The 25109-nt window shown below is 47.2% G+C and overlaps 1 protein-coding gene across 1 annotated transcript in view; it reads right to left on the bottom strand.

The window, feature by feature from the left end:
- The window catches only part of LOC120936618 (phospholipid scramblase 2-like), an 81209-nt gene that overhangs the window by 23844 nt on the left and 32256 nt on the right, over window positions 1-25109 (bottom strand). The window contains exon 2 of the mRNA XM_040349103.1: window positions 16422-16451. Coding sequence (XP_040205037.1) covers window positions 16422-16434 — 13 coding nt within the window. The 5' untranslated portion in view covers window positions 16435-16451. The remainder of the gene's footprint in view (window positions 1-16421; window positions 16452-25109) is intronic.

Below are 25109 nucleotides of genomic sequence, written 5' to 3'. Positions count from 1 at the left end.
CGTGTGCATAAAACCATTCTGAAACAGACGCCCTGGATAACAAGGGCGCAGCATTCAATGAAGCATCACAGACCTATATGAGGCCCTGGACCAGCTGGTCCGCTAGGCTAATAACCTCAGGAGAGAGTCGGTGCTCCTCTACTGTCTGGTGCAAAATGCTCACTCTGAGTTGTATACAGCACTAGGGGTCAGGACTACTCCAGGATGGCCGCCGAGCGTTCAGAACGCGGCCACAGGAAAATGGCCGGCACAATGTAAGCTGCGCCATAGCGCGGCTACGACAAAATGGGCGCCAATGGGAGTTTTCAATGTAATTGAAAAACCTCCCAAAAAATGCCGCCAGCGTTGACTGAGACCCCAGTGTAGTGGCCACAATAGGCCCGCAAGCCAGACCCCAGCATGGTAAACATGGAACGGGTCAGTACTTCGGATCTTCTATCAGTCAGATCCATACAAGCGGGGGTTCCCGCCCGGCGGTGAGGGACTACAAAAGCCCTCAGCGGCTTTTCTCATTCCTCATCTCAGAAATTATCAAAGAAGGGCACAGAAGGAAAAAACCTACACAGCGGTCTGATTTGTGTGATCCAAAAAAGACCGAGCCCTCGGCGGAAACCCAGCTGCACTATGCAGCTTAGGAGAGTCCCTTGCAGCAGTAAAAAGCGCACCCATAAATGCCTTATTCTGCCTTTTTTTTTTTTTAACTAGGTACCTGGTCCATGGCTCCATAACAGAGCATTCCCCAGGGGATAACGGGGGAAGGGGGCACTCTTTTACCGCCCGCCCCCAGTCCACTCCCACCCTGGCACAAACTGTGTCCAGGACTAACAATAAAAACTCTGTGGGAATCCCAGGTGCTAACACCTGCTGCCACCACCAGCATGTGGGGAAGGACCCAGATACTGACTCCAATATTTACATAGTGTGTATAATAATATGCACACCTGTCCATACAAATAGACAAAAGCTCCTAGAGCCCTATTCAGGGCCTCTCACCCACTTGCTGCGCTGACCAGGGGTAACCAGGGGACTCCCTCAGGAGGAGACTGCCCAGCGCTGCCTGTGAGGAAAAGAACCGTGAGGTAACTTTTGCAGGGACCTGTGTTTAAACAGGAAAAGCCTCCTAGGGCTTTATTATATAAGGATAAGACACAGATCTATATATATAAAACTCAACGTGTGTATATATGTATGTATGTTCCAGCATCACGTCCAAACGGCTAAAGATATTAACATGAAACTTGGCACACGTTACTTATATGTCAGCAACAAACATAGGATAGGTGGTTTAACCCTTACCCACCCCCATTTGCCATGGTCGGGGTTTTCCTTTAAAGTCCCATTCAACTCTATGGGAAATACATGTTACTTCATAACGGCTGTAGATATTTCGATAACACTTGGTCACATGCTACTTATATGTCCACTTAAACTATAGGATAGTTAATTTATCCCTTAACTACCCCCATTTGTGAGGGTCAGGGTTTTTGTTTAAAGTCCCATGCAAATCAATGGGAAATGTATGTTCCCACATAACTTCTGTACGCCTGGAGATATTTCAATAATACCTGGTACACATATTACTTATATGCCAAATAAAAATATATGACAGTTAAATTAACCCTTACCTACACCCTTATATAAAAGATGGGTAAATTTATATTACTATGATTTTCCTCCCCAAAAGGTTAAGATAGGAAGACTGGGCAACGCCAGGTATTCAGCTAGTACAGCATAAAAAGCAAAACCGTTACAGGTGTCACCAATCAGTCAGCGTCTGCTGAAGTATAATCATAAACATCTGTGCTCATCACAGGGCTTTTTACCTCACAGGAAGGCCCAATACAAAAAAGAAAAAACACAGGCCAGATAACACAGTCCCCTCAGGAAGGCCCCCTGACAGCGACAATGTTAGCAATGCAGCAAGGGAAAGGAGCAGGGAAGTAAGGGGAAGGGACCCCCGAACCCCAGGAATGCCCAGCCGTACCAACCCACCGAAGCAGGAGGGACTGTACTTACCCGTCCAAGCGAGGACTCGCTGACGCATTCCTGACAGAACTACAACCGAAATGGAGGTAGCTGTCGGCCCGGTCCACTGTGAGTGAGACAACACCACAGCCCAGTCATATGTGGACCTCGGAGCAAAGCTCACCGGCAATCCCAGGAGTCATGGGGTATGGCGTGGCAGACCAAGCCTCTTTGCAAAGGTGTACCCACGCTTGCTGGTCGGACTGAGTAGACTACAAGGATCTATATTATCCAGCCTGTCTCTCAGTCGACAGTTGAAAGAAGATTCTTCAAGAAAAAATAAAATAAAATTTCTCCTCAGGGCGCTGGGCCCAAAGGGAGCCATACATCCTTCTCCTTTGCTAGGCAGAACGAAACGGAGGCTGCAAGCTGCAGTGAGGAGGGTTATGTCTGGAGGGACCGCCCCCTGGGCGGGGCTGTTCAACTCTGTTAATGTAACATGTATTTAACTATTTAACATGTTTCTGCCTAGTCCTCTCCTGTAAACAGGGAACATAACCCGCTTGTCAAGATTTAAGGAGCTGTGTCCGTCCATGGACGATAAGAGAAATAGGATTTTTGTACTCACCGTAAAATCCATTTCTCTGAGTTCATAGACGGACACAGCATCCTTGACAGTAGGGTTATGCACCTTCCTTCCAGGAGAGACTTAGGCAGAAATTTACAGTACTTAAAGCGTTAAAGCCTTTCCTAAGTGCCGCTCCTCCCAGGGGGCGTGGCTCCCCAGGTATAACCCACACCCTGCTCTAGCAGCCCCAGTTCGTAACAAGCAGTACAAACAAAGGAGGGGTGGGTGTGTCCGTCTATGAACTCAGAGAAATGGATTTTACGGGGAGTACAAAAATCCTATTTTCTCTTCCGTTCATAGACGGACACAGCATCCTTTACAGTAGGGCTGTCCCCAAGCAGTGTCAAAAATATTTCGAGGGGTGGGAAAAAACACCACAGCAAACCAAGCTTCACCCCCAAACAAAACCGGAGTTACTCAACAGAGGAACTCCAACCTTAAACTGCCGCCTGTAACCCCCTGCGGCCGAAGGAGGCATCAGAAGATGCACTCACATCCACCTTGTAAAACTTTGAAAAGGTGTGGACTGACGACCAGGTCGCTGCCTTACACACCTGTAACACAGAGGCTTGATGTCGGAAAGCCCAAGGAGGCACCGATCGCCCTGGTCGAATGCGCCGTTACCCGAAAGGAGGCGCCCACACCCCTTCAGAGCATAGGCCTGAAGCACAACCTGTCGGATCCACCTGGAAATGGTGGCAGACGAGACTGCCAGACCCTTTCTGGGACCAGACACCGACACGAACAGTGAGTTCCGACTTCCGGAACGGAGCCGTCGCCGATGAGGAACAGAGCCGTCGCCGATAAGTAAACTCGAAGGGCCCGAACTACATCCAGAGAATGTAAAGTGGCCTCCTTCTGGTTTTTCGGCTGAGGACATAAGGATGGAAGAACAATGTCCTCATTAATGTGAAAGGCCGAAACGACCTTTGGAAGAAAAGAGGGCTGCGGACACAGCACCGCCTTATCCTGATGGATGACCAAGTAGGGGGCCTTGCAGGACAAGGCCGCCAGTTCAGACACGCGTCTGATAGAGGTAATAGCTACCAGAAAAACCACCTTTTGTGACAGAGTCAACAAAGGGATCTTCCGGATGTCCTCAAAAGGAGCTCGCTGAAGCACAGAGACATGGCGGACCCCCTGCACAAACGTGCGAATCAAAGAGTGCGCCGCCAAGGGTCGCTGAAAGTAAACAGCCAGAGCAGAAATCTGACTCTTGACCGTGCTCAAGGCGAGAGCCTGATCCACTCCCCGCTGTAAAAACAGCAGAATCCGGGACACCACGTATGTACGAGGGTGCCACTTCATCTCCTCACAGAGATGTAGGCTTTCCACGTACGATGGTAAATCTTTCGTGAAGTAGACTTCCGTGCGCGCAGCATGGTAGAGATCACCGGGCCCGACCGGCCCCGGTCCTTCGGTACCTGGCTCTCAACAGCTACGCCGTTAAAGCCAGCGACTGTAAAGCAGGATGGAAGATCGGACCCTGCGACAGAAGATCTTCTCTCAGGGGTAGACGCAAGGGGGCATCTGCCACCAGACGCACCAGGTCCGCGTACCAGGAGCGGCGCGGGCAGTCTGGGGCGATCAGGATTGTTGGAATCCCTTCTGCTTCCACCCTGCGCAGCAGGCGAGGGAGGAGCTTCAGAGGAGGGAAAGCGTAAATCAGGCAATAGTGACCCCAAGGAGCCACCAACGCGTCTGACGCGTCAGCCCACAGGTCTCTTGACCTGGCCACGAACCGTGGCACCTTCCGATTGAGACGGGACGCTAGAAGGTCCACGTCTGGAGTGCCCCATTTTTGGCACAGACTCTGAAACACCTCAGGGTGGAGAGACCACTCCCCTTGATCCAGAGTTGTGCGACTTAGGAAATCTGCTTGCCAATTCTGAACTCCCGGAATGTACACGGCCGACAGAGCCGGAACGGACCTTTCGGCCCACCGAAGGATGTGTGCGACCTCCGTCACTGCAGCCGAGCTCCCTGTGCCGCCCTGATGATTGACGTATGCCACGGTCGTGGCGTTGTCGGACTGGATCCTGACCAGTCAGTCTTGCAGCTCCAGGGACCACCTGGCAAGGCACAGCTTGATTGCACGGAGCTCCAGAATATTGATCGGCAGACGGGACTCCTCCTGAGTCCAGCGCCCCTGGGCTGACTGAGAGCCCCAAATGCCCCCAGCCAGAGAGGCTGGCATCCGTTGTGACCACTGTCCAGCGGCACGGCAAAAAAGACTTCCCGGTCCGAAGCACCAGAGACGTCAGCCACCACACCAGGGAAGACTTGGCCAGATGGCTCAACTGAATCTGGTAATCCAGAGGAGACGGGAGCTTGTCCCAACGTGACAGAATCTCTTTCTGTAGCACCCTGGTGTGGAATTGGGCATACGGAACCGCCTCGAAGGAGGCCACCATCAGACCCAGAACTCTCATGCAGAAGCGAAGAGATGACCACTTCTGGGTCGACAACTGCCTCACTGCAGATTGCAGGGTCTTCAGTTTCTCCGATGGGAGGAACACTCTCGCCTCCACAGAATCCAGGACTAGTGCCAAGTATTCCAGCCGCTGGGATGGAACCAACACTGACTTCTGGAGATTCAGAAGCCAGCCGAACTCTTGGAGAGTCTGACACGTGATAGACACGTCCTCCTCCAACTCTGAGGAAGCTCTCAGGAGAAGGTCGTCCAGATATCCCACGATAGCGATCCCTCGCTGCCTCAGCAGGGCCAGTATCGGGGCGAGCACCTTGGTGAAAACCCGAGGTACCGAACGGGAGGGCCACAAATTGAAAGTGATCTTCTCCGATCGCAAAGCGCAGAAGCCTTTGGTGTCTTGTGCAAATGGGAACATGTAGGTACGCGTCCATGATATCCAAGGACGCCAAGAAGTCCCCCTGGTGGAGTGCCGCCATCACCGATCGAATCGACTCCATCCTGAATTTTAGCACATTGACAAAGCAATTGAGGGCCTTGAGGTCCAGGATAGGGCGAACCCCTTCCTTCTTGGGGACCACGAACAGATTGGAGTAAAACCCCTGAAACCGTTCCTGCGAGGGAACCGGCACAATCACCCCCCTGTCCAGAAGATCCTGGACAGCCCCGGACAGTGCCTGCCGGCGAACCAGAGGAAGTTGGAGGTTTGAAGGAAAAAATCTGTTTGGGGGACAAGAGAGAAACTCTGTCTTGTACCCCGAGGCAACCACTTCGCAAACCCAACGGTCGGACAGAAGAGACTTCCACCGATCCGCGAATTCGCAAAGTCGTCCCCCCACCCGAAACCCGGGCGGGGGCAGACCTTCATGCAGAGGCAGGCTTGTCCACAGGCTTGTTGAACCAGGTGCGCCTTTGCCCCGCAGCGGGGGCTTTTGAACCTTGCGGACCTTTTTCCGCCAGTCTGGGTGCATGAAAAAAAACGCTTAGGGGTAGTAAAAAGTAGGGCCTCGCTTGCGGCGAGGCTCCTTACCCTTCCCAGACTGTGGGAGCAGCGTGCTCTTACCACCCGTGGCATCCTTAATGATATCATCCAGGGAAGCCCCAAAAAGCCGGTCACCCTTAAAGGGCAAATCCACCAAGGCCTTCTTAGAGGACTGGTCAGCCGACCAGCATTTCAGCCACACAAGGCGGCGCAAAACCACCGCATAGACGGATGCCCTGGAAAGCAAAAAGGTATCGTATCCATGGCCGCCTCGCAGAGAAATTTTAGACCCTGAACCAATTGTTCAGCCAGATCCCTAGAGGACTCGGAAGCATCTCGTTCTTCCAGCTCCTGCAGTAGGAGCTTCGCCCTTTCAGTCAGAGTCTGCGCCACCAGGGTCCCGGCCAGAGCCGGCCTCACCGATGAACCCACCACCATGAATAGGGAGCAGGCCACAGGCCTCCACTCTCCTATCAGCAGGGTCCTTAAATGCAGGAGCCCCTTCCACAGGCAACGTGGTGACCTTGCTCAGTCTGGACACGGGAGGGTCCACTGACAGAGGAGAGACCCATTTTTTCAAAAAGTCCTCCTCAAGGGGGTAACGGGTTGCAAAGTTTTTTGGAACAGTAAAAACTTTTTGCGGTGCATCCTATTCCTTGTACAACATATTGTCCAAATAAGGAACACAATGAAACACTTTAGCGGTGCGTGGCGGTTTGCGGAACCCAAAAGGGACTGGCACGGCAGGTGCCTCCGCCACCTCCTCAAGTTTCAGAGTATCACGCACCGCAGAAATAAGAGCTCCAACAAATTCTTTGTCAGCAACTGACTCTGAAGCAGAGTCATCCTCAGTCCATGTGGGTTAAAGCGGTGGTTCACCCTCCATAACAACTTTTTAGCATAAAATGAGGCATAGTAGCGCGAGCTACAGTATGCCTGTCTTTATTTTTTTATCCCCGTACTCACTGTGCACTCGTAGAGACAAGATTATGACTCCCCGCGGGGAATGGGCGTTCCTATGGAGAGGGAAGGTGATTGACGGCCGGCTCTGGCACGTCACGCTCCCCGAAGACAGCCGGAACAGGTCTCGGCTCTTCACGGCGCCTGCGCACAGACTATGCGCAAGCGCCGTGAAGCGCCAAGTCCTATTTCGGCTATTTCCGAAGAAGCGTGACGTGCCAGAGCCGGCCGTCAATCACCTTCTCTCTCCATAGGAACGCCCATTCCCCGATGGGAGTCGTAATCTTGTCTCTACGATTGCACAGTGAGTACGGGGATAAAAAAATAAAGACAGGCATACTGTAGCTCGCGCTACTATGCCTCATTTTATGCTAGAGGAAAAAAAAAAAAAAAAAAGTTTTTTATTAATAGGGTGAACCCCCGCTTTAAGCCCGCATCCTCTGACACTACAGAACCAGAAGCAGCAATAGCATTGTCAGATTCTGCATCAGAGACATCCCCAGAAGCAGGCTCAGGGAGGGGGCGCTTTTTACCCCCCATCCGGGCACTAGCCGCTTCAAACCTGGTAAGAAGGGACTCCAGGACAGCCGACATTGCCTCAACAGATGTGGCGTCAAGGGTTAACTCAGGCATTGCTGGGGAAGAGGTATCTGGTTCAGGCTCCATAATGCCAGCGCTGGGTCACCCTCACTGCAAAGCAGGAAAAAAAAAAAAAAAAAAAAAAAAAAACACTGGTCACCTCCTGGCTGCTACAACAGAGTATGGGGGCCCCTGGGACTCACCACCCTTCCCGGTGCAGCGCGGTCTGAGAAGGACAAGGTGTGCATATTAGCCGTGCAGCGCTGCGTCTGTCTCTCCTCAGACACATTTGCGGTCTTTTTTGCAGCGCCAGAGCCGTCACAAAAAGGCCAAACGAAAGCAAGATGGCCGCTGAACGATCAAAAAACATAGCATGCTTTAAAATTGTCTGCCAACAATTGTGTACGCAAGATCGGAAAATCCGACACAGAAGTCCATCAGACAAAACTCCAAAAGTAAAAACACGCATGCTCAGAAGCAACGCTCACCACAACATTAGAAGTTTCTCAAAGGATGGCGCTAAAGAGCTGAAAAAACACGTAGTTTCGCGTTCATTGGCTGACAATCCTTTGCATGCAAGACAAGTTCCTGGCCAACGCCCTTTGGACAAAAGTCCTACGCTTTGTCCGCAGAACATTCAATTGTGTGTATGAGGCTTTAAAGTCATGGATACGGGTATATCACATCAGCTTGGGCATGCAGCACAAGCCCAATTACTCAGTTTTGTAGTCCTTCAACCTGAATTTGAGCATTTGCTGACATCAAGCAGTACTAGAGAAACACATCTTCCCTGTACCCTTGCTTGACTTTGGCTCATGCTACCTCCCTGATAAAAGAACACAAATAGAAGGGTGAGATCCCAGACTTAACTGATAACTGGCAGAAATCATGCCAATACAGCTGCCTTCAAAGACCGTGTTATACAAATACAATTTTTACATGGAACCTACTACACCCCAGTTAGATTGGCTGGCATTTACTCTGTTAGTCCCCTACGCTCATGGTGTCAATTCTTCCCTGGTACCTTCTTTCACATGGTATGGATATGTCCCCCATATCCATCCGTTTTGGAAAAAAGGTGATAAAAGTGTTAAAAAGATTTGTGACTGGTCACTTGGGCAAGATCCAGCTTTGGTGCTACTAGGAAGTATGGCGGACATTGTATCCACTAGGCATCTAAAATGGTTTCTCTTCTATGCTTTGTATTATGTTGGAAAGGAAATCCTCCTCAGATGGAAACAACCGGCACCAATGGTCAATACCTGGATAGCTGCAGTGAATGCGGTCTTGCCATTATACAGATTGACTTATGAGAGCAGGAACGGTCCAAAAGGATGCCACATGGATATATCCATTTATCCTTGGGCAAGTAAAATAGTTCCATTGCGAGCAGCAACCGTTTAGTCAGACCAGCGTCTGTCGACGGAACCAATGACCAACCATTGTTTATATAGATGAGGAAATTACCATATTCCATATCGGTTATGGTGAAGTGAGCTGAAAAGAAACAATCCCACCATTAAACCAGACCGAATCTTGAGCAGCCGTGTAAGGCAATCAAATCAGCTTCTTTTAATTTTTAAGATCTAGAGAAGATGCTAGCATACCTCAAAGCTCCTATGACATTGATCAGCGAGTCCTAACTATTACTTACAAAAAAAGAAGAGCCAAGCTATATAAATTGACCTGTGAAGCACTATCCATACCAAGTGCTAATATGGATACACTCACACCTTTAGTGGTGACCAAGAACCTGATTGTCACTGACAGAGCTCCAGTGCTTCTGAGGAGAGATGAGAACCTTCTATAAAGAACCACCATCTCAGCAGCACTCCACCAATCAGGCCCATATGGTAGAGAGGCAAGACAGAAGCCACTGCTCAGTAAAAAAAGGCACACAGCCCTCCTGGACTCTAACCATGAGAAACAAAATTATTTGGTCTGATGAAACAAAGATTTAATTTTTTGGCCTGAATGGCAAGTGTCATGTCAGGAGAAAGCCAGGCACTGTTCATCACCTGGCCAGTAACATCCCTAAAGCAAAGCATGGTGGTGGTGGCAGCATCATGCTGTGGGGATGTTTTTCAGCAGCAGGATCTGAAAGACTAGTCGGGATTGAGGAGAAATGTGAATGCAGCAATGTAAAGAGACATCCTTGATGAAAACCTGCTCCAGAGCATTCTGGACCTCAAACTGGGGCGAAGGTTCATCTTCCAACGGGACAATGACCTGGCACACAGCCAAGATAAGTGACTACGGGGCAACGATGAACGTCCTTGAGTGGCTCAGCCAGAGCCCAGACTTGAACCCGACTGTACATCTCTGGAGAGATCTGAAAATGGCTGTGCACCGACGTGCCCCATACAACCTGATGGAGCTTGGAGAGGTCCTGCAAGGAGGAATGGCAGAAACTGCCCAAAAATAGGTGTGCCAAGTTTGTAGCATTAGACTCAAAGACTTGAGGCAGCAATTGATGCCAAAAAGGTGTTTCAAAAGTACAGAGCAAAGGCTGTGAATACTATTGTACATGTGAATTTGCACAGATTTCAAACTTTTCACTTTAGGGGAATGGTTTGCAAAATGGAGAAAAAAAAAAAAAGGGGGGGGGGATTAATTCAATTCATTTTGGAGTAACGCAGTAAAAAAACGTGGAACAAGTGAAACACTCAATATTTTGCGGCTGCACTGTATATTCTATAAAAGTGATCATTTCTAAAATGGAAGTGGAGCGAGGGGCTTTTCAGTTTCTGGCAATAGCCAGGTGGACGGTTTTAGAGATTGCGATGTGGGAGAATCATTGCCAGGTATCTATATCCAAACCCAATAGAACCATCTGTAGCCAAAAAAAAAAAAAAAAAGGGATATTTGTTTTTCTTCCAACCACTTAGTAAGAGTAGACCAAAAAGCAAGTACTTGACAGTTCATCAGTTGTGTAGTGGAGACCCCAGATTTCCAGCGTCTCCAACATAAGTTAGTGGAAGAGGGGTTGAATGTGAGGGAGATAATAAAATATTTTCTGGAGGGATATCCAGTGTAGTATGCAGCAGGATGTTTTCAGAGGCATTTGAAGGGAACAATACCATTGCTGAGGATTGTAGGTACATTGTAGCAGTTATTCCCAAAGTAGCATTGATGGGGGGTCAAGTTATGGGAGGCATTGGTGAGGAGTTTGCAAATATAGGGAGAAACTTTGGTGGCAAGGGGAGAACCGATCATAGCATTTATTATATGCCAGAGTGCGAGATTGTCTGACCATATTGCACAGGAAAGGGCTGAACGGAGTCCAACGCCGCGTACACACGACCGTTTTTTGGGGTTGTAAAAAAAATATATGTTTTTTTAATAATGTCATTAAAACAAAAAAGGTCGTGTGTGGGCTTTAACGATATGAAAAAAAAAAAGCGCATGCTCAGAAGTTATGAGACGTTCTGGTAAAACTAGCGTTCGTAATCGAGATAGCACATTCATCACGCTGTAACAGACTGAAAAAGCGCAAATCGTCTTTTAAACACAAAAATCAGCAAAAGCAGCCCCAAGGGTGGCGCCATCCGAATGGAACGTCCCCTATATAGCGCCGTTGTACGTCACCGCGCTTTGCTAGAGCATTTTATTTTCACGATCGGTAGTAGGCAAGGCCGGTTTAACGATCGGGTTGAAAAAAAAAAAAAAAAAAAAAAATATTTTCTAGACCATTAAAAATTTCATTTTTTACAACCCTAAAAACGGTCGTGTGTACGCGGCATAAGATATTTGAAGAAGTAAGGTAATGTGTCAGCTAGTTTGGAGATGCCGACAAGGAGAGTAAGTAGTAGGCTGTCTCTATAAAGCCCCCAACAGTGAAGATGTCTGCAGTGGTCCATTTGGAGAAAGTGTCAGGTGTGATCATTTGCAGTGCAGCGAAAGGTATGCAGAAAAGCAGGCGATGTGTTACACCTTTGGCGTGTTGAACAGCTTTCCATGTTTTTGACAGTGGCATTGAAACAAGGCAAGAGTGCAATCCATGGTATTTTAGAAGTAGGGCACTGAGGAACAGCTTAGGTTAGGAAGCCATGGCTACTTTTCACCCCCAATTTGGGGGTAGGAAGTTTGATGGGTAGGTTTCCACCAGACTTTAGCTTGGTCAAGGATGGTCGCTTTGGAGTAGGCCTAGTTGTCCAGTGCACCCATCCCTCCAGAGCATGTTGCATTTAAGCAGGGAGCGTTTTCCATTCTATATTAAAAATGGGTATGATAGTTTGTAGTTTATGAAGTTGTGATTGGAGGAAAGAGAGTGGGATAGTTCAAAATGTATATAGTATGTGCGGTAGTAGATACATTTTGGACAAGGCGATTCTACCTGCCCATGAAGCTTAGATACTGAAGATCCTGTATTGCCATTTTGAAATTGGAAAAGTTGAGATCTTTACTCATCTAGGTATTCAACTAATCTCCCCTTCCTCTTGATTTAAGTTGGGGGTCCACCAGAAAGACGTACAGGCAGCAATGCTAGGTTTAGTGGCCTGGTCAAGGCCTATGCCCAGCATACTAGATTTGGAGTAGCTGATCTTATACCTGTATAGGGAGGCCTTACTGAATAGGTCCAAGGTATGGTGTAGTTTAGGAAACAAATTTATAGGGTCAATCAAGGATAAGGACATTGTCAGCATAGAGGCCAATTTTGAGTGTCCCATCACCAACTTTGATACCCGTGATGAGGGGGTTATGAATAGATTGAGCTAAAAGTTTCAATAGTGATTAGAGGGGAAAGTGGACACTCCAAGTGTCTTAGAGATGTGGAAGGAGTCCGAGAGTAAACCAGATTAAAATTACTCTAGTGCTGGGGGAAAGTAAAGGGACAATTTTGTTCCAGAGAAGCCAATTTTCATCATAACAGCTTCCAAATAGTTCCAGTAAAACGCTATCAAACACCTTCTCCACACTGAGAGAAATGAGGAGAGAAGGAGTTTGAGGATGCTCTGTCCACAGTAGAAAGTTATTAAATCTGCATATGCCGTCTGATGCTTGTCTGCCACAAAACCCACTTTGTCAATATGTACCAAGCGTGGAACGATATCGGAAAGCCGTGTAGCGAAAAGTTTGGCTTACATTTTTTTTTATATGCATCAGCATCCAGTAGAGAGATAGGTCTGTAGCTGACAGGATCTGATGGTTCTTCTGGCTTTGGTATGGTGGTATGCAGGGATTCTACTGGGATGAAGCCTGCGGTAGTAATAAAAAGTGACAAAAGTGTGGGGCGAGGAGTTTGGAAAATTCAATACTTGTTGCTGAAGCAGTTGGGCCCTGGAGCTTTATGAAGTGGCAAGGAGGCAATAGCAGCATTTCTGATAGAGTAAAGGGGGAGGAGAGGGATTTTATCTATTCCTACGATAATGAGGGCAAGTGTAGGTTGTTCAGGAACTGCTCAAAGTCATCAGGTGAGGTTGGTGGTACAGAGTCAGAGCTGTTAGATTGTATAGTTTTTATGCCCAAATCACACCACACACACAAGCTGAATTGGTCAGCAATGTCTTAGGAGTTTGTGGGTTAGGTGCCAAATTGATTAGTGAGGTAGGGGGGATTTTAGAGCAAGTTAGATAGCATTCAAGCTGTTTGGCCAGATGGGCTCTGGGTTAGTTTTGTAAAACTGAGTAATCTGAGATGGAAGTCAAAAAGGTGTCATGAAGGTGGTCACCTGGGTGTACAGCGTTCAGAGTCAAGGAGATGAGAGGGTTGGGGTCTGTTGGCCCGCTCAAGAGTGCACATGCAATCTAAAAGTTGTAATAGTAGCATTGAGAGCTCTGATGAGCTGGACTCTGATGTAGGCCTTGTGGCGTACAGTGAGGTTATTTACAGATCCAGTATTGATGTTAAAATGATGCTCAATTTCAGATAAAATCTGTTTTTCATAATGAGGGTGGTAGATAAAAAGGGGAGGTATTAAAGAGGCGCTCCAGTTATTTCTACATTTATTAAAAGTCAGTAGCTACACAAAAAAAAAAAAAAAAAAGAAAAAAAAAAAAAAAAAAAGTGTATCCGCTTACTCTCAACACACTCACCTGTCCCATGATCCGGTGATGTGCTCACCCGAGCCATCGTTTCTCACTCCTCAGCCCTGCCATGTCATGTCAACTGTAGGTGCCCGGCTGCGTCAGTTGCAGCTTCACAGCCAGGTGCAAGTTGTGCTGCGTGTCCTGGACGGTCCAGCAGTAATCTGGGACCTGTGACGTGTCCCAGAAAACTGCAAGGAGGGAGGGGGTAGAGGAGAACTTCTGCTCAGATTGCCTAGATGACCCAAGCAGAACCAGGTACCTGCTCCCCCCAAAAATAAAGTTACATGCCAAAAGTGAAGAAAAATCTCTTGCGCTACTGTGAGTGAAACAGTGTTAAAGTGAAATGAGTGTATATAATGACGTTCAGAGCAGCTATATCTAAAAGTGTTCACAATACACAAATAATGAATGAAATATAAAAAATATATATATGATAAGCGCTCCAAATTGGAGCGCTTATCATATATTATTTTTTACATGCCAAAAGTGGCATGGGTGGAGCTCCCACTTGACATGAGCAGCTTTATACAATTGCATTGAAATCGGAGCGTGGTCAGACCACATAAGTCCGATTTAAGTTTACTGGACCGGTTTCAGGGTATACTTGTCAGTCAATAAACAGATTTATCCGAGAGTATGCTTTTTGCGTGTGTAGTGGGAAGGAGAGAACAGAGGAGCATTTACAAGTTTAAGGAATCTAGAGTTGGATCCAGGGGTTAAGTTCTGGGGAAAAAAGTGTGGGAACTCCCACCCAAGATCCACTCCCCCACCAAAAAAAAAAAAAAAAAAAATAAAAAAAAGATACGCTCATATGCATAATTACTAAACCGCATGTTTTTTTTTTTTCAATCCACTGTACCTTAGTAATCCTTTACGTTACTGGCCGCTTCCTGTATATGGATTCATCAGGTAGCAAGTTCTTTCTAAATCCCGCGATAACTTGCGGCAGACCTCCGCAATGTCTCCTGGGAACAATGACAAAAGCTCCCAGGAGACATTGTGGCATCGAGGAAGTGACGGAATACCTGCACACTACACTACCCGATGAATCCATATACAGGAAGCGGCCAGTAACAAAGGATTACTAAGGTTTGCCTGCCCCTGACAGTGACTCGAGCTGGGCATCGCCGCTTAGTGAAGGATTGGCTCAGCTGCTCTAGTCCTGCAAAGGGAACTGCGTTCCTGCTGTGAAAAAAGTGCAGGAACTCCGTTCCCACGCGTTCCCCCAGGACTTGAGCCCTGGTTGGATCCACCATTGGATTGAAAATTAACACAATAATGAGCCTAGCCTGAAAGATATAAATTCTCCCATAACAGAGTTAAACGCTCTTTATTGGTATTAGTGTTGTAAATATTGGCAATGGTAGGCTGATTGATTGAGGCATTCTGGATTACGTATCTGCCATCAGGGTCTACCTCAGTGGGAAAAGAAACTGAGGAAGGTACAGTAATCATAACCCCAGCTTTTTTTTTGCCAACTCCAATGGAAAGGTTTTTTTTGGGAGGTGAAATGGTTTCCTGCACACATTAGGTCAGAGGCATGAGCTGGGGCTTCCTTTCATAACAATTTTGTATGGGGAATTTAGACCTTTAGCGTTAATTGACGTGATGGTAAGAGACAGAGGGACAATAAATAGTCAAAGAGAAATAAACTGGCTCCTAGATTCAAAGCAAATTTGTCAAGCCCTGGTTGAAAAAAAAAAAAAAAAAGGCATTGCAATCGTACATCAATGGCATCATGATGGGTTATGCGCGCACCTTAGTGCACGTATTTTCATCGATTTGAGAAAGACTTCTGTATGCTGAGAACCAAGTAAAAGTTATGTGAGCAGAGGATTGGCATTTTGAATATTTAGGGAGTGGAGTTTAAAAAAAAAAACACGACAGTTAAGGTTATTAGCACCAAGAATCAGGGGCAGGACCCTGAAAACGATTCAGTTGACAATAGGGGTGTAACGGATCGTCACCGATCCGTGATCCGAACGGGCCACCCCGTTCGGATCGGCACACCCCGCGATCCGCGGAGCGCTCCGGAGCCTAGGCAAGTCCCCGGCTTCGGCCTAGCTCCGGAGCGATCTTGCTCCACCCAGTCTGCTTGCCAGAGCCCAGCGTGACACGCCTCCCCGGGGAGGCGTGTCACGCTGTGCACTGGGCTCTGGCAAGCCGACATGGAGAGGGAATAGTAGCAGAGAAGCACTAGTGTGAGAGGAGGAGGGGGGGGGGGGGGGGGGGAGCACATTTCACGGGTGGATTAAAGAGGAAGCAGGTGAGGCTGTTTGGGACTTGTTAAAAGTACAATCTTGATGTTTTTACAGCTCTATATATATAATTTATATATATATATATATATATATATATATATATATATATAAATTTATATATATATAGCTGTAAAAACATCAAGATTGTACTTTTAACAAGTCCCAAACAGCCTCACCTGCTTCCTCTTTAATCCACCCGTGAAATGTATGTGTGTGTGTGTGTGTGTGTGTGTGTGTGTGTGTGTGTGTATATATATATATATATATATATATATATATATATATATATATATATATATATATATATATATATATATATATATATATATATACATATACATATACACACACACACACACACATTTTTTTTTTTTTTTTGCACTGATCCGAAAATGATCCGATCCGTGACTCCTGATCCGAGGATCGATCCGATCCGTGAGTTTTTTGATCCGTTACACCCCTAGTTGACAATGCAAACCACACATTGATAGGTGTACCATATTAACTGAAGCGGTGTGGATAAAGGGGAAAATGGAATAGATTCTCCCGGGTTAGGATTTCAAAGTAAACTGTTGGAATAGCTTACCTTTCATCTCCATGTCAGAAACAGCCAAATCTATAAAAAAAAAAAAAAAGAAAGAAGAAGTGTGATTATATTACAAAAAAACATGCCAATACAGCAAGACATTACTTGTAAGAAAAAAGCATGCAAGCATTCTTTATCCATTAGAGAGTAGTCTAGATTTGATCCATAGAGACACGCTTTGGTGCATTTGTATACAAGTTCTTGATGCTGGACTTTGCATGCTCAGGTGCACGTACCAAAAACAGCCACCACATACCGTACTGCATTGTCAGTTTTAGAACAATTTAAATCCCATCAACCACATTCCTTATTTGACACTGATAGATAGAGCCACAGAAACCTCAGCCAGGCAATTTAAAGCGGATGTCCACTGATCGCTCGTCACTCTGCTCCCCCCCCATCCTCGGTGAGGGAACCAGGAGGTGAAGCGCTCCGGCTTCACTGCCCCATTTCCTACGGCGCGAGTCGCGCTACGCCTGCCGATTGGCTCCCGCTGTGTTCTGGGAGCCGAGTGGGGGGAGGTGACGTCATGCCCGCAGTCTGCCAGAGACTGTGTGGCCGGAAATAAGTGCAAATACCTGTCTTTAGACAGGTATCTGCACCCCCCTCCCCCTGAAAAGGTGTCAAATGTGACACTGGAGGGGGGGGGGGGGTTCCGATCAGCGGGAGTTCCACTTTAGGGTGGAGCTCCGCTTTAAAGGGGTTGTAAAGGTTTGTCTTTTATTATCTAAATAGGTTCTTTTAAAGCTAGTGCATTGTTGGTTCACTTACCTTTTCCTTCGGATTTCCCCTTCTAAAATGTCCCCCCCCCCCCCCCTTGTCTGAATTTCTCACTTCCCGTTTCTCCTCAGTAAACTTGCCACCATCATCCGAGTGGGGGTTAGTCAGCCAGAACAGCTTCTTGAGGAGGAACAGGAAGTGACAAATTCAGACAAAGAAAACAAAAACCACACACACACACACACGGGAAATGGCAGGAAAAGGTAAGTGAACCAACAATGCACTAGCTTAAAAGGAACCTATTTAGGAAATAAAAAACAAACCTTTACAACCCCTTTAAAGCTTGATTTTAGGAGAGACAGCACCAAATAGTTGCTTGCAACGCTGTGAATCTCATTACTTGCAGGCTGCTACTTTATGTAAATATCCTTCCTTCATGCCACCAGATACTGTCCAAAGGCAGTTTTCAAGCTTAATTGCGGGAGGTCACAAGAATGCTCTTTTTTGCTCCCTTTCAATTCACAGAACACGTTCTATTCTTGCCCCACAATGCAACACATTCTGTGAATGGACATAGGAGATACTGTCATTCATCTGTTCCTCCTCCATTTACAGAACATATTACAATTCTTGTCCAACATGTAGAATAACACGTACAGTCAAAGCTTGTTTGGTGTACTTCTGTGGAGAAGCCCGCTCTGTGCTGACATCAGTCTGTCCAGGCTGGAGAAGCCCGCTCTGTGCTGACATCAGGCTGGAGAAGCCCGCTCTGTGCCGACATCAGTCTGTCCAGGCTGGAGAAGCCCGCTCTCTGCCAACATCAGTCTGTCCAGGCTGGAGAAGCCCGCTCTCTGCCAACATCAGTCTGTCCAGGCTGGAGAAGCCCGCTCTCTGCCAACATCAGTCGGTCCAGGCTGGAGAAGCCCGCTCTCTGCCAACATCAGTCTGTCCAGGCTGGAGAAGCCCGCTCTCTGCCAACATCAGTCTGTCCAGGCTGGAGAAGCCCGCTCTCTGCCAACATCAGCCTGTCCAGGCTGGAGAAGCCCGCTCTCTGCCGACATCAGCCTGTCCAGGCTGGAGAAGCCCGCTCTCTGCCGACATCAGCCTGTCCAGGCTGGAGAAGCCCGCTCTCTGCTGACATCAGTCTGTCCAGGCTGGAGAAGCCCGCTCTCTGCCGACATCAGTCTGTCCAGGCTGGAGAAGCCCGCTCTCTGCCGACATCAGCCTGTCCAGGCTGGAGAAGCCCGCTCTCTGCCGACATCAGCCTGTCCAGGCTGGAGAAGCCCGCTCTCTGCCGACATCAGTCTGTCCAGGCTGGGGAAGCCCGCTCTCTGCCGACATCAGCCTGTCCAGGCTGGAGAAGCCCGCTCTCTGCCGACATCAGTCTGTCCAGGCTGGAGAAGCCCGCTCTCTGCCGACATCAGCCTGTCCAGGCTGGAGAAGCCCGCTCTCTGCTGACATCAGTCTGTCCAGGCTGGAGAAGCCCGCTCTCTGCTGACATCAGTCTGTCCAGGCTGGAGAAGCCCGCTCTCTGCCGACATCAGTCTGTCCAGGCTCGGACGTCATAATCCACCCAGATCAGCAACACACCCAATAAATCTTTTAAGAACCACAGAGCTGCATTCATTTGTGTCTGTCTGGAGCTTTAATGAAGTACTCCAACCCATGCTTCTAACAGATGAGCTACTTAAAGCAAAATGTTCACCCAAAGGGGAATATTCCACTTTAAGGAAATGGCACAGACAGGGGGGGAGGGGGGCATTTGAGCAGGTACCCCCCTTGGACGCACCTAGGTGAGCCAAGTGAAAAAGTCTGCCCCGCTCCACTGCAGGACCATACAAAGCGCAGCTCATGCATGCTCAGCAGGCACCTAGCTGTGAAGACGCAAACTGGCACAGCCAAATGCTCACAGTTGAGATGCCTCCAGGGACAGAAGACCAATGGAAAGAACAGCTGGAATCAGATGAGCACATTGCTGGATCCAAGGGCAGGTGGAATGTTTAGACTGCATTCACACTACAGCATGCTACCCACGATTTCACAGCGCTAAGGTGTGAATGCCAAAACGGCAGGACTCGCATTCAAGATGCCATTTGCGGTGCGGGTCTGTTACGATTGTCACAGGATAACGGGATGCATATCATCCAAAAATAGTTCAGGAGCTGCTTTGTGGCGACATTCATGTTGCAGCATATTTTATCGTGCGACAAGCCTGCACTGCGATTTGAGGAGTCAAATGAATGGCATCTGGAATGAGAGTACCTTGTTTTGACAGGTACCTGCTCCTACATCCAGCTCAGTTCACTGTGGCAAACTAAGCCAGAAGTTTACCCCTCCCTCCTTCCACTGCAGCCGGCCTATTCACAAAGTGCAGCTTTCCCTTAGTCAAGATGGTAGCACCAGCACCTGATTGAAAATAATTGGCTCAGGTGAGGACACCGCTGGACTCCTGGACAGGCAAGTGCCCTGATATTAAAAAAGTCAGCAGCTACAGTATTTGTACTCAATTGTTTTGGGGAGGAGCTCCAAGTAGAAGAGGCCTTATTTGTTGGAGGATTTTTCCATGCAGTTGAGAGAGCATTTTGTTTAAATATCCTGCATTCACTGTAGCTCTTCTACAATGCAAATATTACGACAAATGTTCCAATGAGTCATCTCTCTTTGTATAGCGCTGCTTGTTTTGTCAGTAATAGGAAACTAAACAAATGTTTGGATTCTGGTCTGTATAAGTTTTAACTTGAAACCCATGTCAATTTACTAACAAAATTCTCCATTAGAATAAAAGGTCAGAAACGCAAGACGACCAGCAACTACAGTATCAGCCAAAAACCCACTCACAGATGTATTCAGTAAATCAGGGCAAAAAGCAGGAATATCCTTTTCACGGCAGTCCGACACTTTAATTGGTTCGCAATTTTAAAGAGTAACTCCACTCAGATTGAAACCTGCACCAATTGGGACCTACCTTTAAATATCCGCCTTCCGAGGTGATTTTTCAGCAGTTGGATGTTCAAGCAAGCTGTCCCACCTGTCCTTCTTAGGTTCCGCTCCATTCACACTTGTGCGACTTATCATGCAACTTTGGACATCAAAGTTGCATGACAAGTGGTTCCCCAATGAGAACTATGCGTGACAAAGTTGCAGCGACTTCAAAAGTAGTTCATGCGTGGAGCTGCGGTGGCTCAACGCGATTGGCACTGCGCTGACAAGCCATTCACCTCTGCAGCTAGGGGTTTGGATCCCGGCCTCGGCTACATGTGAATTGAGTTTGGTGGTCTCAGCCTGGCTCCCGGTGGGTGTGCTATGCGAGGTAAGCCTGCGCTTAGTACGCCCACCCCCCTCCCACAAAAACCACCAAACTTACACGCACTCGAAATTGGGTTAACATCACGCACTTTGACCACGTGGTCTCTAAAAAGAGAGGCGAAGGACTAATGGGGCTGGTTGAGCGGGCTAATCCTCTCACTCCCTTATAGGGAGTCCCTCTGCCCCGTTGGGCTTCAAAGCGGAGCAGGTAGGGCGGGCTGTGTGGGAGGACCCCCTCACACACCTGCCATTGCCACCCGGGGCATGGAGAAAGGTGGCAGATTGCCTCTGGGGGAGGCCTGCCTACTCCCAACTCCTGCAGTCCGGCTCCTCTCTCGAGTACACGCACAAAATACACTTTAAAAAAAAAAAAAAAAAAAAAAAAAGTAGTTCATGCACTTCTTTGGTCCGACTTTCATGCAACTTTTGAGGGTAAACATTGAAGTCTATGGCCCTCCAAGTTGCATGAAAGTTATACCAGAATGTTCTACAATGCATTAGCCCTTGGGCTTTCACACTGGAGTGAATGGAGCAGCAGTTTTAGGGCGCTTTGCAGGCGCCATTTTTAACGCCATATAGTGCCTGCAAAATGCCCCAGTGTGAAAGGGGTCTAAATGTGCAAGAGGCCTACAAAAAGGAAGTTTATCAAGAAATGCATTCATGCACTTTTAACCCCAAAAAAAGGGCAGCAGCCTAATATTTTCTGAAGAGAATTGAGTTTATGGTTTCCTTTAACTAACCCCTTTTATTTCAGGAGGTTTTTTTATTCAATTTAAAGGGGTGCTTATGGAGTCTGCAATGGCATGCAACTTCATCATAGATAACCAACATATCGCTTTGTAGGTCCTTTAAAAATATGAAGGCAAAGGTGGCATTTAAACACCGTCCACCAATAGGACATACGTCCTCGGGTTTCAGTGGTTATACTGAGGTGAACGCTACAGTCATGACCCTGGTATCTTTTTCAGCCAGCGATGCCCTTTAGTGTAAAAGCAATCCTTTAAAATTTGGCAGAAGCAAGCTTTGGATTTCCCTCCAGGCATAGGCAAGGCAGAGACTTGATATGAAAGGATGACAGCAACCTCAATACCACACATTTTTTGCCATTACAACTTAATACTGCATGCACTCAGCTGACCTGGACTTCCATATTCTGGTCAGGACAGTACATTTCTAACATCCACCAGTCCAGGTATCAGAAAGCCCAAATTCCATGTTTTATTAAACCTTGTTTGGACCAAGCGGGTCCAAACATATACTCTGGCTGTCATACGCAACGCTGAATCCTGGCCTAGGGCAGCACGGAAAGAGTCCCTGCTGGCTTGCATTACACTTATTGTAGCGCCAGTTTTTTGGGGCGGACTGGGCAAATTAGTCTACACCCCCTATAAAGCGGCTGCACTGCTTCCAGGATGGGAGGGGGAGTGGTTTCTAATTTTGACTGTCCTATCATCCTGGACCACAAACCTTCCTCACTGTTCCTAACCATTTGCATGGTTATATCTTCTTAGTCCTCTCCAAAAAAATTATCGGAAATTTGTGCTGACTGCACATTCACACCTGAGCGTAGCAGCGTTTTTTACCGCGATTTTTTACAGGTCTAGGGTCACCAATGTAAATGCCCAAATTCGAGCGACAAAAAAGGGTCCAGAACTTGTTTGGGCTTCAGGCGTTTGGCGTATTTTTTCCCCTCAAGTGTTTTGGGACGTCGCGCTTCAGGCGACAAAACACTGAGGTGTGAATGCAGCCTTAAAGGGGCTGTAAAAAAAAAAAAAAAAAAAAAAAATTCCCCTAAATAGCCTCCTTTACCTTAGTGCAGTCCTCCTTCACTTACCTCATCCTTCGATTTTGCTTTTAAAATGTCCTCATTTCTGAGAAATCCTCACTTCCTGTTCTGTCTAACTCCACACAGGAATGCAAGGCTTTCTCCCTGGTGTGGAGAAAGCGAGCAGGATGCCCACTAACACACAGCTCCTTTATCTGCAAAGTAGAGAGCGTCCTGAACCTCCTGCTGGCCCCCTCAAGAGGCTTTCTCCACACCAGGTAGAAAGCCTCCCATTACTGTGTGTAGTTACAGACAGAAGAACAGGAAGTGGGGATTTCTCAGAAGAAGGAAGGACATTTAAAAGCAAAATGGAAGGATGAGGTAAGTGAAAGGAGGACTGCACTAAGGTAAAGGAAGCCATTTAGGAAAAAAAAAATTCCCCTTTAAAGTTGAACTATAGGCAACATTACTATTTCTTTATATTTCATAATGAGCTACTATGAGGTGCATACTAGCTCATTATGCCTTTCAGGTGTAAAAAAATAATAAAAATAATAATAATAATAATAATAATAATAATAATAATAATAATAGTTGCGGGTATACAACCGCCTTAATGGGGGTCTGAGCTGTTATTTGGCTCAGAGCAGAATGATTAAGGGCAATTTAGCCTCTGTTCTAGCCATGGCTGTGCTGGGAGTATTCACCATTGTTCGCCTGGGGGTGTTGTTACCACCCCAGGCCAAGGGTGGTAGCAGCCAGGTCATGGTACATTGAGTGTCCCCCTCAGCAACGAATCAGTGGGAGTGGTTGCCCCACTGTGAATGCTGAGGAGGGGTACTTAAGGGACAGATGCCATTGTTGCGGGGTCCGTTTGCGCCTCGTGGCCCGCATGGCCTGAGGTGCGTGTTGCAATCCTGGCTCCAGGACCACGTTGGCCTAGGGCTGCGGCTTCGTTTGGTGGGCCGCTACGTGCATGTGGCCCCACCCCCTTTCTAAAGCAGCCCAATCATTGGCTGGTGTAATTTACCTGCTGGGTCCCGCCCACCCCCAACATCGAGCCGACAGCTCCTCTCTCCTGTTAGTTCATACCGTTACAGTTTAATTAGGCTGTGTGAAACCTGCCAGTGCCACTGCCAATCAATGGCAACCAGTTCCAGTTGGCAGTGGCACTGCCACAGTGCCACCTGCCAGTGCCATCTGTCCCAAACCAGTGCCACCTGCTAGTGCCAAACCAGTGCCACCTGCACTGAGGACATCAAGTGTGTTCTAGAGTGACAGGAGTAAGCAGGAAGGAGTTGAGTGGGTGAGTTTTTTTTTTATTTTTTAAATTGGCCTAAAAAAAAAAAAAAAAAATCCATCGGCCGCCCCAATTTCTAAATATCGGCATCAGCCAGAGAGAAACCCATATCGGTCTACCTCTAGTGCTGAATCCTATGGCAGAGGATTCTGGACCAAAGTGTCTCATCAAAAAGGAAGGTCTGTGGCAGAGACTGTACTTTATTTTGTGTGCCATCTCGGCTGCTAGACCAGTGAGAGGGACCTATACGGGTGAGAAATACCCACTCTGGCTAGAGTGACAACGAGAACTGTTTGCTGGAAACAGGAGTGTTTCCTTACTTGTGACTCTGCACCTGAAACTCTTTTGTACTAAAGTTCTTCCAAATAAACCCAAAAGAGGTACATTGAAATTCCTTGGACTCTTTCACCCTGGACAGCGAAAATATAGAGGCAACGTGCCACCCAAAATATAATCCGCAGCTCTTGCGTGGGTAGTGCTACACCCACAATGCAGTCCGACTTGGGGGGGGGGGGGGTCGGTGTAATCTGACAGACATCTGTGGGGGTACATGCACAGGTTATAAAATAAAAAGCCAAAAGGTAGTACAGGAACCACTTTAGTGAATCAGTGTGGCACTGCAAAGACGGCATCACACCGATTTGGATGGTGCCGTTGCCAGAAATTTGACACATTCAAAACGGGAATGAAAACCAGGGGGATAGCCAGTAGCTCACTGGGGTGAATAAGTTGGGAAGGCTCTGTGTGAGAGAAAATACAGCATCCCTCAAATGGCTGACTCACCTCAATAAGGTGTGTTCCTGGTAATCAGCCAAGCATGCAAAAAGAAAAGCTGAAAGCCTCACCTGCAGTAATTCCTAGGAACCATGCAGCTTCTAGACGAGGGAACTTACACAAAGATATCAAATAGTAATACAAAATAAAAAATTGACAACGTTGTCTCTGATCAAGGTGCAGCTGCGTCATAAAAATCCACACACGTCAACATAACATCCCTGGGGTAATAAAGCACCTGACACTATGAAGTGAAATCACTGTTTAAACATAGCTCCCCAACTGTCCCCGATTTGGAAGAATGTCCCTCATTTTGGTCTGATCCATTATAAAATGCACTTTTTATCTATCAAAAAGTTTTTTCCAGTGCTAAACCTTTCATCTCATATCTAAATTGCTGTATTTGTAAATTCCAAAAAAAAAAAAAAAAGGAATAGTAGTAAAAAACACACACACACACACACACACACACACACACACACACACGGGTTTAACCAATCTTGTTTTTTTTGTACAATTCTCCTTTAAGGGGGTGTGACCTTTGCCTGCATACTTTTTCTGATGGGTGCCCCTCATTCCCATCTCAAAAAGTTGGGAGGAATATTCAGTGTATGGGATGGTTGAGCAAAAATGGGGGCTCTGCCAGTGCATCTATGACCACCGTGGATAACAAGTCCAAGCACCAATGTGTCATATGTTGTGCAAGTATGTATCCCAAGTCCAAGATTTTCCACAGGAGGGTGAAGCTGGGAAGTAGTGATGCAGTAAGGTAATATACAGAAATTCAGACCCTCTTAAAATGTTTCACTCTGTTATATATTGC

Source organism: Rana temporaria, chromosome 4 (assembly GCF_905171775.1).
Source record: "Rana temporaria chromosome 4, aRanTem1.1, whole genome shotgun sequence".
Taxonomy (NCBI): domain Eukaryota; kingdom Metazoa; phylum Chordata; class Amphibia; order Anura; family Ranidae; genus Rana; species Rana temporaria.
The sequence above is the reverse complement of the archived record's forward strand: the minus strand, read 5'-3'. Positions and strand labels throughout refer to the sequence as shown.